Source organism: Myotis nattereri (genome assembly GCF_964212035.1).
Source record: "Myotis nattereri genome assembly, chromosome: 18".
Classification (NCBI taxonomy): Eukaryota; Metazoa; Chordata; class Mammalia; order Chiroptera; family Vespertilionidae; genus Myotis; species Myotis nattereri.
In genome coordinates, this window is record NC_138093.1 from 1,367,705 (window position 1) to 1,380,153 (window position 12,449).

Below are 12,449 nucleotides of genomic sequence, written 5' to 3' on the forward strand. Positions count from 1 at the left end.
AATTCTTGAAAATAGATATTTACTGTGGATATGGAACATTGCACTAGCCATTTGTAAAAACGTAATGTAAGTAATGGTACATCTTGAATAGAGGCACCCTAATGCAAGAGAAGCAATTGACATTTGAAATTAATTCTGGAGACTTCAGACAAAAGTGACCCTTTGTTCTAATTTTCTGCTCCATCCAGCACAAGCCATCTGTTCATCCTGAGGATAATAGATGCTTTGTTTTGATAACATTCTTTCCTGACAAGCTCTGTTACTTTATGGATCTAGTTTAAGCCTTTAGTCCCTCAATTCAGCTTATAAATTAATACTATTTCAAGTGTACCACTTTTAAAGGTAAAGTTGAGAGAAACAATGAGTGATACATGACTTTTGTTTATAATTATTACTATAGAGTCTTAAATTCTTTACCGGTAGAAATTGTATTATTACATTTATTGAATATCTTGTAGGTCCTAGGCATTTTGTTAGGGACTTGGCAGATACATAATTTGATCCTTAAAATATCAAACAGGAGAAGATGACATCAAGAATTTACACGTAATTTCTGAGAAGCTTAAAAAATTCGCACGCAACTCATTAAAGAAACAGTGTAACAGCAAAATACCAAGAAACCTCAGCTAATATCAAGCATCCACTTCCTTGGACCCTAAGGTGCTCTGGGCCTTTGCCCAAGTGTTTGTATTTGCTTAGAAGTCACCGGTTCTTTTCTAGGGAATTCATCACTGTTTTCCCTGTCATTTCAAGTGTGTCCTACATTTTTGCATCGAAAGCAAATGAGTAAAGCTGCTCAGTTCTTAATAAATTGTGTAGTGTCTTCCAGCTCTGTGTTGAATACATTAATATATTATGTTTTTGTTTATTCTCTCCACCTGAAGAAAAGAAGGAAGGCGTTCTGTGGTGAAAACATGGGACTTCACCTTCCTTTACTACGTGACTTCATCATTTACCTGTTTTAATGGCTTTGTGTCTAGTTAAATATAACTGGGCTTTTTATTCTCAAAGTACCCTAAAATAGTTTTGGAAGTAGGTGAGTGACAAGTTTTAAAAATCAAATAACGGCAGCCTCTAGTAATTTGGATAATTTATAAGAGATAACCACTGTTACAGTTTTCCTGAAAATACAAACTTTTTGTACAAAGTTAAAAACATCTTATTTGCAGTTTTGTGTATAAGTGTCATTAAGAAAATTTTTAAATGCTAAGTTTAATAGCTGCATTGTGTGATAGTGGGCAACTTGGTTGAACATACTTCCATACTTTTTATTACTGTAAGTGGCATATGATAGACACCCTGTACATAACTTTGTTCTCTCTCAGACTATTTCTTTAGGCTGGATTCCTAGAATTAGAATTACCGGGTCAAGGAAAATGTTCAAGGCTTCAGATTCTTACTGCACATGTCTTTAGAAAGCGCTATTGATTGACACAACATAGCGGTCCCTGAGTCCGCCTGTTCCTCCCCCTGCCAGCATTGAGTGCTCTTTTTATACTTTGTAGGGTCTTCATTTGATAGCAATATGTCACGTGGTTTTTTATTATTTTATGGTCTAGTGTTGGATTCCCCAAGTATAAGAGAGGAAGAGAGTTAAAGACTTGAAACTTAAAGCAGTGCACATTTAAATCATAGGTAAAATAAAGCACCAAGAATCGAGGGATGAAATAAATAGGATTAAAATGGGAAGTGCCTCTTCAGTTCAGTAGTTACCATAAGGATAGTCTCAAGGCATGTGTATCAGATGATAATGGATAGAGGATGTACTAGGAGAAAGCACCTGCCCTGAGGCAGGGTGCTGAGGAAAGGGGGGTGGGGCTCAGGAGTACCGCAGGCCCAGGGCAATGAATGCAGTGAGGACATGCGCAGCCACTACCTCCAGCGGGGCCTCCACACCCAGACACCTGGGTCCAAGATCTGGCCCAGCCGCCACATTTGTGACGGATGTGGTGCCAGCGGTCCCTGGTGCTGTGGCCATGGTGAGGGTCAGTGTGCTAGTGCCTTTGATGACCTGGACAGAGCCTGGCGTGTAGTGAGTGAGTGCGCAGGCCTGTCAGCTGGTGCTGGTTTCAGGCTGGCGTCAGTTCTGGAATTCATTGTAGTGACTGGATCCAGAGGACAGTGAGAATGTTGGGGTCTGGAAAACGGAGATGCTTGTGATAACCCTTGTGGAACTGGCGGGATTTTATTGAGCTGCGGACACTCAGGGGCAGAGCTGGAGTCAGAAACGAAGCCATTGGCCTTACAATCCTGTTCTTTTCGCCATTCTGTCTCTGAAGAAAGGGAAAAGGGGGAGGGGCGGAAGAAGAGGACTTTGGAAATTGGTTGAAGAATTTAGGGGTTTCTGATCCTTGCTGAACATGAGATTGACAGTAGGAGATAGGACTTCAGTCTAGTGTACTTTTTATAGGGAACTCTTGGGAATAGACTAGGACCGTGGTCGGCAAACTGCGGCTCGCGAGCCACATGCGGCTCTTTGGCCCCTTGAGTGTGGCTCTTCCTAAGCCTTAGGGGTACCCTAATTAAGTTAATAACAATGTACCTACCTATATAGTTTAAGTTTAAAAAATTTGGCTCTCAAAAGAAATTTCAGTTGTACTGTTGACATTTGGCTCTGTTGACTGAGTTTGCCGACCGCTGGACTAGGAAATCCGCTAATGTTGGCTAACAGAATGTGGGATTGGTGTGCGCACGCGTATTGTTGCTCTTACTACTTTACAATCTCAGGTGAAAGCAGAGCCAGAATAGAGGCTTGGATCTAGCCTCGCCTGCACTGCAGAGTGTGAGGGCGATGAATGGAAGCTAGAGCCTCTGGGCCTCTGTCAAGCCCGGCGCGGGAGAGGCAGGTGAAGGTGGCTCTGGTTGTGCGGGCACTGCGTGGGGGTGGAGAAGCGGGCGGAGGGGTCTGGGGGTGGGTGTTAAGAGGACTGGGAAGTTGAAAGAGTGAATGGCTGAGGCAGGGAGAGGGGAAGAAGACAAGGGTGGAGCAAGAGAGCTGCTCACGGGGGCGGCGGGTGTGCAGGTGTGGCTGAGTGGGAGGAGTAGACGGAAGACAGTCCTGCTTCAAGGATGTACTGAACAGGCTAAGGATTGGGAGCTTTGTGAGACTTTTTTTTTGTTCATCTTCACCCAAGGATATTTTTCCATTGATTTTTTTTTTTTTTTTTTTTTTTAGAGTGGAGGGGTGGGGGGAGAGCGATACATCGATGTGAGAGCTACACATCGAGTGGTTACCTCCCACATGCACCCTGACCAGGGCCAGGGATCAAGCCTGCAACTGAAGTATGTGCCCTTGACTAGAACCGAACCCGGGACCCTTCAGTTCACTGGCTGATGCTCTATCCACTGAGCCAAGCCGGCGAGGGTGAGATTTTTTAATTTTAAAAAAAATTTTAATTGATTTTAGAAAGAGAAAAACATGGATAGGTTGCCTCCCTCACAGGCCCAGACTGGGGATCGAACCCTTCACCTTTTAGTGCACAGGACGACACGTCAACCAACCAAGCCACACCTGCCAGGGCAAGATTATTTTTAGTTTTGGTAACTAACTAGTTCTTCAGGTAAGTTTTTTTGGCTTAGTAAATTCTGAGAGTTATCACTTAGAATTGAAAATGAAACCAGGAATTAAACTGATTTTAATTTTTAAAAATATATATATTTTACTGACTTTTTACAGAGAGGAAGGGAGAGGGATAGGGAGTTAGAAACATCGATGAGAGAGAAACATCCATCAGCTGCCTCCTGCACACCCCCTACTGGGGATGTGCCCGCGACCACAGTACACGCCCTTGACCGGAATCGAACCTGGGACCCTTCAGTCTGCAGGCCGATGCTCTATCCACTGAGCCAAACTGGTCAGGGCCTGATTTTAATTTTTTATTATGGAAAAGAGCCAGTCAAGTGGCTTTGGTGGACTTAAAAAAAAAAAAAAAAGATTTATATTGTTAAAAGGGAATTTGAGAGTTGATAGTGCATCATTTCTTTCTCCTAAGTGTGTGTGTGTGTGTGTGTGTGTGTGAGAGAGAGAGAGAGAGAGAGCGAGCGAGAGAGCGAGAGAGAGAGAGAGAGAGAGAGAGAGCGAGAGAGAGAGAAAGAGAAAGAGAGAAAGAAGGCAACTGGATCCCATTAATACCAAGGAACTTAACACAAGTGTCAGGTGACTGTTTCTACTAACAGCCAGTGGAGGCAGGGAGACGAGGAGTGATGGGACAGTGTCGTTCCCACCGTGGTGTGTGCTGCTGCCAGCATTAGTGGGACCGCGTGCGTCAGCCACAGCCACGTGGAGATCCAGGAAATGGTGCTGCAGGCGGAGGAGGGTCCCTGCTCAGAGCGCCGTTGCTGTGAGGCGTTCAGAATGGATCCTTATAGACTGACACGGGCAGCAGGTGAAGAGGTATTTCCACTCAGTGGTACGTGGCAACAGCCTGTCTGTGACCTGAGGACTGTGGTGCTTTCCACGTGCGTGGTTAGTGATGCGGTGGCATCGCTGGTTAGGAAGAGCCCGCTGGCGGGTCCAGAGAGGAGACGCTGGGCACAAAGGCGCTCAGCCTCAGGTCCTTCTCCCTGGGACTCGCTTTTAAGTGAAACTGGGCGCATGGATGACACAAGGTTGGCCCTGAGTTAGTAAGTGTAGGTCAGTGTAATGGGTACATGAGTTCATTATTCTAGTCTCTCTACTTTGGTATACAGAGATTTTCCAAGACGAAAAGTAAAATCCAAAGAAAAGTGGAGAAATAAAAAAGGGGCAGATCCCAAACCAGGGGTCCTCAAACTACGGCCCGCGGGCCACATGCAAATACAAATATTGTATTTGTTCCCGTTTTGTTTTTTTACTTCAAAATAAGATATGTGCAGTGTGCATAGGAATTTGTTCATAGTTGTTTTTTTAAACTATAGTCCGGCCCTCCAGCGGTCTGAGGGACAGTGAACTGGCCCCCTGTTTAAAAAATTTGAGGATCCCTGCCCCAAACCATGGTGTGGGCAAGAGGTTGTAAGATAAACTCAGCCAGAGCCAAACTGGAGAGGGGGCAAGAAGCAGCTGCTGGAAGGGGACATTTTCAAGTCAAAAGTCAGAGGCTAAGAAATGGTGAATCTTACAGAACCCTTCAAACTGGCAGTGGGAGGTCATAGTAGTTTCCAAAGTAAAAAGATAAAAATTTGGCTAACAGAATAAGGTATGTGAAACCAAAGGTAACAGCACGTCCCTGTGACATACCCAAGAAGGCTGGAAAGAAAAGAAGAAATAAAACGGCAGCTGCGGGACCACAGTGCTAAGGGCCAAGTCCGCCCGGGTCTGTCTAAACTAACTCCCTTTAGGTTGGATTTCTTTTTGAATCATGGGAAGGAGGACAAGACCATATCTTCACATCTTTATGAACTAATGGTCGCTGAGAAGCTGGTGTGTAAGGAAGGATAAAGGATTCCTGTTCATTGGCCTCTGAAAAGTGGATAAAAGATGCTGAGGTAGAAGTAGATTCTCTAAGAAATAAGTATTTTGAGGAAGAAAGAGCAGCAAAGACTGGGAAGTAGAACCGAGAAGTCAGAAGGACGTAGAAGACGGTGGTGAAGGACAGGAAACGCTGACAGGCCGTTTGAAACCGAGGGGTTGCTTGTTCCTCCCCCTGGGGAGCATTGTAGTGGTGGGATTAAGGCAAATAGATTATGGTAAGACTTCCTTCAGGCCCTTTGTGTACATTAAATATTTTTCAGGGCGATTTGTTCATAGCGGTGATTTTCAACCCTTTTCATCTCATGGCATAAACTAAGGATTAACATTCTGTGGCCGCCAAAAAGGCTATTTTTTTGCCAATATGATGAAAACAATAGGTGTAATTTCCTGTCACACTTGGTGGCTGCTGTATTAGCTATTGGCAGTGGCTGCATTGGGCAGTCAGGGGGACATGGTCAGTGTTCCTGCCTAGTCAGGTGTTGCATGTTTTAGACACATTCCCAGCCTCCCATTGAAGTCGCTGATCCATGGAAGGGGGACCCGCTGGTTTCATGAGCTGTGCTGACTGGTTTGATTTCCGGTGTGAGTTCACGAAGACGGCGCTGTGTAAAGTGAGTCACTCGTGGTGAAAGGTGGTTTTAGATGTGGCTTCTCCCTGTGAACCTGGGCGCGCACATCTTGACTCGAATGTGTTCACTCTCTATGCTTCCTTTGCTTTTCCGTGGAAACGCGATGGTTTAACTTGTTAACATAATATAGCATGTACTTTAGTTATAATAGTTAATGATTTCCCCGAAATCAGCTGTTTTTCTGTAATGACTCCCGGTCAGCAAGCCCTTTTTCTCAGTGTTACACGAATTCCCTTTCAGGAACCATGTGGAGCGCAGCCCCAAGTCCTGCAGCCTTGGTGCTTAAGTTGGTGTTTGTAAACGACTTGTGTGTGTTTCGTAAAATCCGCTTTATTTTAAAATTAGGGCTTCCTGTTGCAGCTGTTCCAGGAGCTCTGAGTCCTCTGGCCATTCCAAACGCCGCGGCGGCTGCGGCCGCGGCTGCGGCGGGCCGCGTGGGGATGCCCGGAGTCTCCGCGGGCGGCAACACGGTCCTGCTGGTTAGCAATCTGAACGAGGAGGTTAGTGGCCGGCCTGTCCTGTTCACCCTTCACTCCATCCCATCTGTGCAAGTTTCCATGTGGATTTCATTTTGCACTTGCCTTTCTTTTATGTACATTCATTAGTCAAAGTATTTTTTGTATGTTTCTACTTCTGAATAAAACCTATGTACCTAAGTAATACTTTATTTCCTTAGATAGCCATATCTCTTTAAATATATATTTTTTTAACCTAACTACCTATTTTTCCTAAGAAAAATATGGTGAAGTACAGTAGTTTGGCTTTTTATCTTTTTGTTGTTCTCAAAGGCAAATGTAATCCAGTTTGCAGATTTAACTGTCAAAAATTTTGCTCTTTGCCTTTTCTAATTATTTGCTTGTTCATTTCATGCTTATGTGTCATTGTATTTTTTAAATCTTCTTTGATGTGAACGACTCTAATCCGTGTTTCTTTAAAGGTTCTTCCAAAGATCTTGCCGAGGCACTCTTCCCGCCTTTTAGTAATTTTTCTTTGCAGTTATTAGTCACTGTCTCCTACAAATATTTTCAACGTTATCGCCCCCTTGTTAAATAGCTTACCGTTGAGTTATTTTTTTAGTTGTACATTTATGTCTGGTATGTTTTATTTTGATTGCTATGAAAGCTGGTATGAAATGTGGGAGGCTCAGTGTATCAGTTTATGGTGTCTAATTGAACATTGGTTTCATTTTTAATTGGCCTCTGTCAGTATGAACATTGAGCTGATTTGATCATTGGTACTATTGTCGCTCACAGTTCTGCATGTGAAAAGGCTTGAATCAGTGCCTTTGTTTTTCTTTTAAAAATTCTGCCTGCATTTCATAACCAGCCGTGCTTATGCAGTTACAGTTCAGAGTTTACAGCCCTGTGCATGCTCCTGCCCCGTGTTGAGATGAAATGCTGTAATTGACTCTTGATGTAGATGTACTTTACCCATATTTGTCTTGGATGACTACATTTTACTCAGTTTTTCTTGTACAGTACATAAACCAACCATTTTCTGACCAAATTCCTGCATTTCCTATGTACTGACCTATATTTTATTTTTTTTTTGTTCCCCAATTCCTTATTTTTTTCTTCTGCATTGCTGTTTCCCTTCCCCATTTCATCCTTTCCCCTGTGTGTTCACCTTCCCTCTCCTTGTCTTTCCAAACACCCATTCCCTCCCCTGTCTGACCCTTTATTTTCCTTGTCCTGGTCTCCATCCCTGTCTCCATTCCCTGTTCATGCTTCTGTGCTTGAACAAACGTCCTCGGACCAACTTGCCCCAATTAACCGCCTTGAACCATGATCATGACCACTCACCATTCTGCGGGAACCACCCTCCGTATGGATGATCTGTTCATCTCCGCTCTTCCTCGACTCTCCTCTCTCCTTGTCTTACGCTGCTTGCTCTTCTCTCCTTCTAAAGATGGTTACGCCCCAAAGTCTGTTTACCCTCTTCGGTATGTTATTGTTAGCACTATACTTTTATTATTGATTTGATTTTGGTTTCACCTTAATTCTTATTTGTAGCTAGCACTTTGGCTTAAAGTTGAATAGTAAATCTTTTGCTATTTTTCTTTGCTATTTAAAACTCTCCATAGACACAAAATTTGTTTTAATGCATGCTGATTTATTTTGCATGGTCTTTAATATCATTCACATAGCTTTGAGGGTTTATCAAAATTTGTTCTTTTCAAAATTCACTGTTCAAAATCTTGATCTTTCTTTATTCATTTGTGAGAATGATGAGTTTGAATGAGTGATCATGTTGATGTCTGAATGTTTCATTAATATGTCAGAAAGATAATCGTTAGCTGACTTGCACATAAAATTAATTTCCTTTTTGGATTGCCTCTCTGTGGCTCCACTCAAGGTGTATATGGCGACGTGCAGCGCGTGAAGATTTTGTACAATAAGAAAGACAGCGCTCTGATCCAGATGGCGGACGGGCACCAGTCACAACTGGGTAAGGAAGCTGTGGGCTCTGCCCATCTTCACGTAGCTCATGTCCATCCGTAAGTAAAAGGAGGGAGCCACGGATTGTTTTAAGAGCCAGGACTCAGCATGTCGTGTTAATGTTCCTATTTTCATGTCAGTAGTGGTGTAGGTGAACATACTTGTGGTTTTCTGCTGTCCTCTTACTGTCCCATGTTCAGTCTCATGGAAAAGGGTTCGGGCTCCAGGAATGCAGTAACAATTGTCCATAAAGATTACGGCATTTATATTATAAAGCTTTTTTCCTGATTATTCCCTGCAATGGAAGTTAGCTGTTCATATAGTCTGGGATTCCAGTTAATGCCAGACTACTTGAATTCTCACATCATTTAGAAGTAATGTAGTCACGTGGAAAATGTATTTTAAGGATACCAGGTTCTTTCAGAATGAAAAACCTGTGCCAGATACACCATTAATTCCTTTTGGCATCTTAAAGTACACCTTAGTCAGGTTACACTTAGTTTGCTTATATAAGCAATCGGTGATTTTAATTAAATGGGTATCTCATTTCACTAAATCAGAATCAGATCCCAAGACTGACGGTATCCTCACGCTGATTGACTATGAAAAGCCTGCTCTTAAGCTGAGAATTCCGTTAGTTGAGATTCAGGCATGATGGTGCCTCAGGCTGATGGCATAGTCACAATTTTTATTTTGAAGTTTGCTGTTTTTGATGTGAGGACTAATGTAGTTTTACTGTTAATCTAACGAGACTCACCAACTAACCACGTAATATCCGGGCCTTTTGGCCTTTGGAGACAAGTAAGCTTGAATTGCAGTGTTTCTTACCAGCGATGGTGGTAGCTCAGACAATGCACAGAACTTGAGGCATCTGCTTTCTACCTCTTGAAGTACAGCTCTCTGCCTCTGAGGAGAGAGGGGGCTTAGGCAATGTCTCCTTTCCCCACTGTGTCCGCTCTGTTCGGGGCGGCTGGTCCTCGTAAGTAGCATTTTCTTCCTCATCGCGTGGGAGCTGGGGGTGGCAGAGCCTCGGTGCACAAGGTGCCCGCGGTCCTTGTGGCTGAGCAGTACCTGAGGGAGAATGAAAGCAAATCCTTCCGAGTGGTTCTGGTTCTGCTCTCTGTACGGACTGTTGTAATGAGTGTAGTGTGCCTAGATTGGGGGGTGGGGAGAAGATGAACTTGAGGTTGGGGTGTGGAGTGTGAGGGAGGAGAGGGCAGCAAGGCATGCTCACTTCCTTTTCTGGGGCCGCAGCTGATGGGTCGGCAGGGTTGTCAGGGAAGGGGGGGAGGGGTGCATAATCTGGGTTTCATTCTGTGGAGGAAGCTTTCTGCCAGGTGCCTCGTCTGGGGCAAGTGGATTAAACTTGACACCAGTGGTTACTAGACACTCAGGACTTCTAAGTCAGAGACTTCAGATTTTAAACGATTAAAATCGTCTTTGCTTTGTGCTTTGTTAAAACGTAGGCATTGTTTCTTTTCTTGTAGCCATGAACCATCTCAATGGACAGAAGATGTATGGAAAGATTATCCGTGTTACTCTGTCTAAGCACCAGACTGTCCAGCTGCCTCGGGAGGGGCTCGATGATCAGGGTCTCACTAAAGATTTTGGTAATTCCCCACTGCATCGTTTTAAGAAACCTGGATCCAAAAATTTTCAGAACATTTTTCCACCTTCTGCAACCCTTCACCTGTCCAACATCCCGTGAGTATCACCCATGAGCTGGAGCTGGGGGGTGGGCCCTTGAGGAATGAAGTATAAAGCTGACGAATAACGCTTCCTCTTCGTTTTGCTCCAACTCCCCCAGCCCTTCAGTCGCAGAGGAGGATCTGCGGACGCTGTTTGCCAACACGGGGGGCACTGTGAAAGCGTTTAAGTTTTTTCAGTAAGCACCCTTTCTGCTCTTTCCCTTGGTGGCTGGATGGAAGTAAACGTTCTCTTCAAGGGATTTTTATTCTTTTTGTTTATAGAGATTGTGGTTTCTGGAATGGGCAAAACTCAGGTGTGTAACGAAGCCTTCCTAGTTGTTACCAAGTGTCTAACTTATTCTTTTGCTTCAGAAGAGATCACAAGATGGCCCTCCTGCAGATGGCCACGGTGGAGGAGGCCATCCAGGCCCTGATCGACCTGCACAACTACAACCTGGGGGAGAACCACCACCTGCGCGTGTCCTTCTCCAAGTCCACGATCTGAGGGCGGAGGCGGAGGCGGAGGCGGGTCACAGTGTTGTGTCATCACCTAGTGACTGTTCAGAAAGTGGGGACCAGAGTTTGATTTTTTTTTTTCCTTTTTTTTCTCATGCTGTTATCATTCCTTGGTTCTAAAACGAAATGGCATATGTAAAGGCAGAGTATTAACTGCTGATTCCATCTGTTCGATAGGGAAGCCATTTTTATTGTCTGTTTAAAATTTGTTTAATTTTCCTTTTCTTTTTCAACTTAGTTGACATACGTGCCTTAAAGGAAAACTAGTGTTGCTATTGTGCAATTCACTAGGAATTTACAAGGGATTGCTTGTCTCGGGCACACTGTTATATGGGGATTACACTATGTATAGGCAGGGGTGTGTAAAAAGGTTAAGCTTTTGTTTCTCCTGCTTGGAACGTACTTTGAATTATTGGCTTGTCACATTTCTTTCTATTTAGTCAAATAAGATACAGGATATTGAAAGAACAAAGCAGCATTTTTTAGTTTCACTACCTTAGGCTTTATTGCTTTAAAAACACATTGGCCTTTTTGTATCTCACAATTCTGGTCTAGATTCTGTTAGGAATGTAGGCATTAGTTGAATTAACAAGATGCAGAGTATTAATTTCTGTCAGTTTGAGCCCTACGTGGAAAGCATTGTGGAACCTTAACCTTTTGTACACGCTCTTGTGGGACGCGTCCTCTAACTGCTGTCAGCACTAAGTAACGTCTTGTTTGTGGCTGAATACTTTCCGTAGATGTTTTTTGAAGTTGACATGACTTACGTGCATTTCAATACCTATTGCCATCCTTAGTTTGTGATGACGACTGGACATGGCTGTGGATTTCTGAGCATGGAGGCTGGTCTGGCTAGTGCAGGAACTGGTGCATGTCTTTCCAAGATGCAGAGAGTCACTGCAAACCTTTGCAGGAAGATGAATTTTGTGGCAGTTTTCTAAAACTGACAACCAGGTGGGACCAAAGTTTATGTGCCTTTAGTCTTAATTTACCTTGCATTGTAATATTCAGTTTTAATAAATCTTCAAAATATTTTGTATTTAGGAATAGATCTGACTTTAATAAAAACATGGCTCAGAATCTACAGGTCAAATTAATTTGAACAGTTCTTGTCGATCTGAATTGCTGATTCTGTTTAAATGACCAATACTTTTTGAAATTGATGTACTTCGTTTCAAGATTCATAGATTCTGTTATCTGTGTAGACAGAATGGTCATGTATATTTTCTATTAGTTGAGTTTTTACATCCTTAGAAATGTAAAATTCAGTCTAGTTTGGAAGCGGCACAATTAAAAATTACTTTTCTAACAAAGTCGGGAGGTTTGATGGTGGTCTACTTTCCTTGTGTGTACTCTGCTCCCTCTGTAGCATGCTCAATAAACACTGCAGCTCTGCTCACCTCTGTCTCTCTCTGCTGCCTCTCCTGTCCCTGTGCTGTGCGCCCTGGCCCCGCAGGTGGGAGGGCAGATACACCGACATGCTGTGAACTTGCACCAGGGTGGTGGTTTTTTTGTTTTTTAATTTGAAAGACGGTGACTGCTTCCCAGGAGGACCCAGAATTAACATGTCCCACCCGTTACAATCTGCTGCTTAAAGACAGATTGTAGCTCGGCCGTCGCTTTCCCGGTTCCCTGGGGGTGGGGGTGGGGGGTGAATGCAGTGCACTCTCTCCCACTGCCATGCTCTCTCGCGGTTTCACCTCTCCTCTCTGTCTGCTAAGGTCTCCTC

General features: G+C 43.7%; 1 protein-coding gene across 2 annotated transcripts in view; it reads left to right on the forward strand.

Annotated features, from left to right (window-relative positions):
• PTBP2 (polypyrimidine tract binding protein 2) overlaps positions 1–12,115 on the forward strand; it is a 36,288-nt gene extending 24,173 nt beyond the window's left edge. The window contains exons 9-14 of one of the 2 annotated variants that reach the window (XM_081112324.1): positions 6,439–6,578; positions 7,987–8,020; positions 8,434–8,526; positions 10,004–10,220; positions 10,324–10,401; positions 10,577–12,115. In XM_081112324.1, coding sequence (XP_080968450.1) covers positions 6,439–6,578; positions 7,987–8,020; positions 8,434–8,526; positions 10,004–10,220; positions 10,324–10,401; positions 10,577–10,709 — 695 coding nt within the window. In that variant the 3' untranslated portion in view covers positions 10,710–12,115. The remainder of the gene's footprint in view (positions 1–6,438; positions 6,579–7,986; positions 8,021–8,433; positions 8,527–10,003; positions 10,221–10,323; positions 10,402–10,576) is intronic. The other variant, XM_081112325.1, reaches the window with a different exon arrangement.
• Positions 12,116–12,449: the final 334 nt, after the last annotated feature.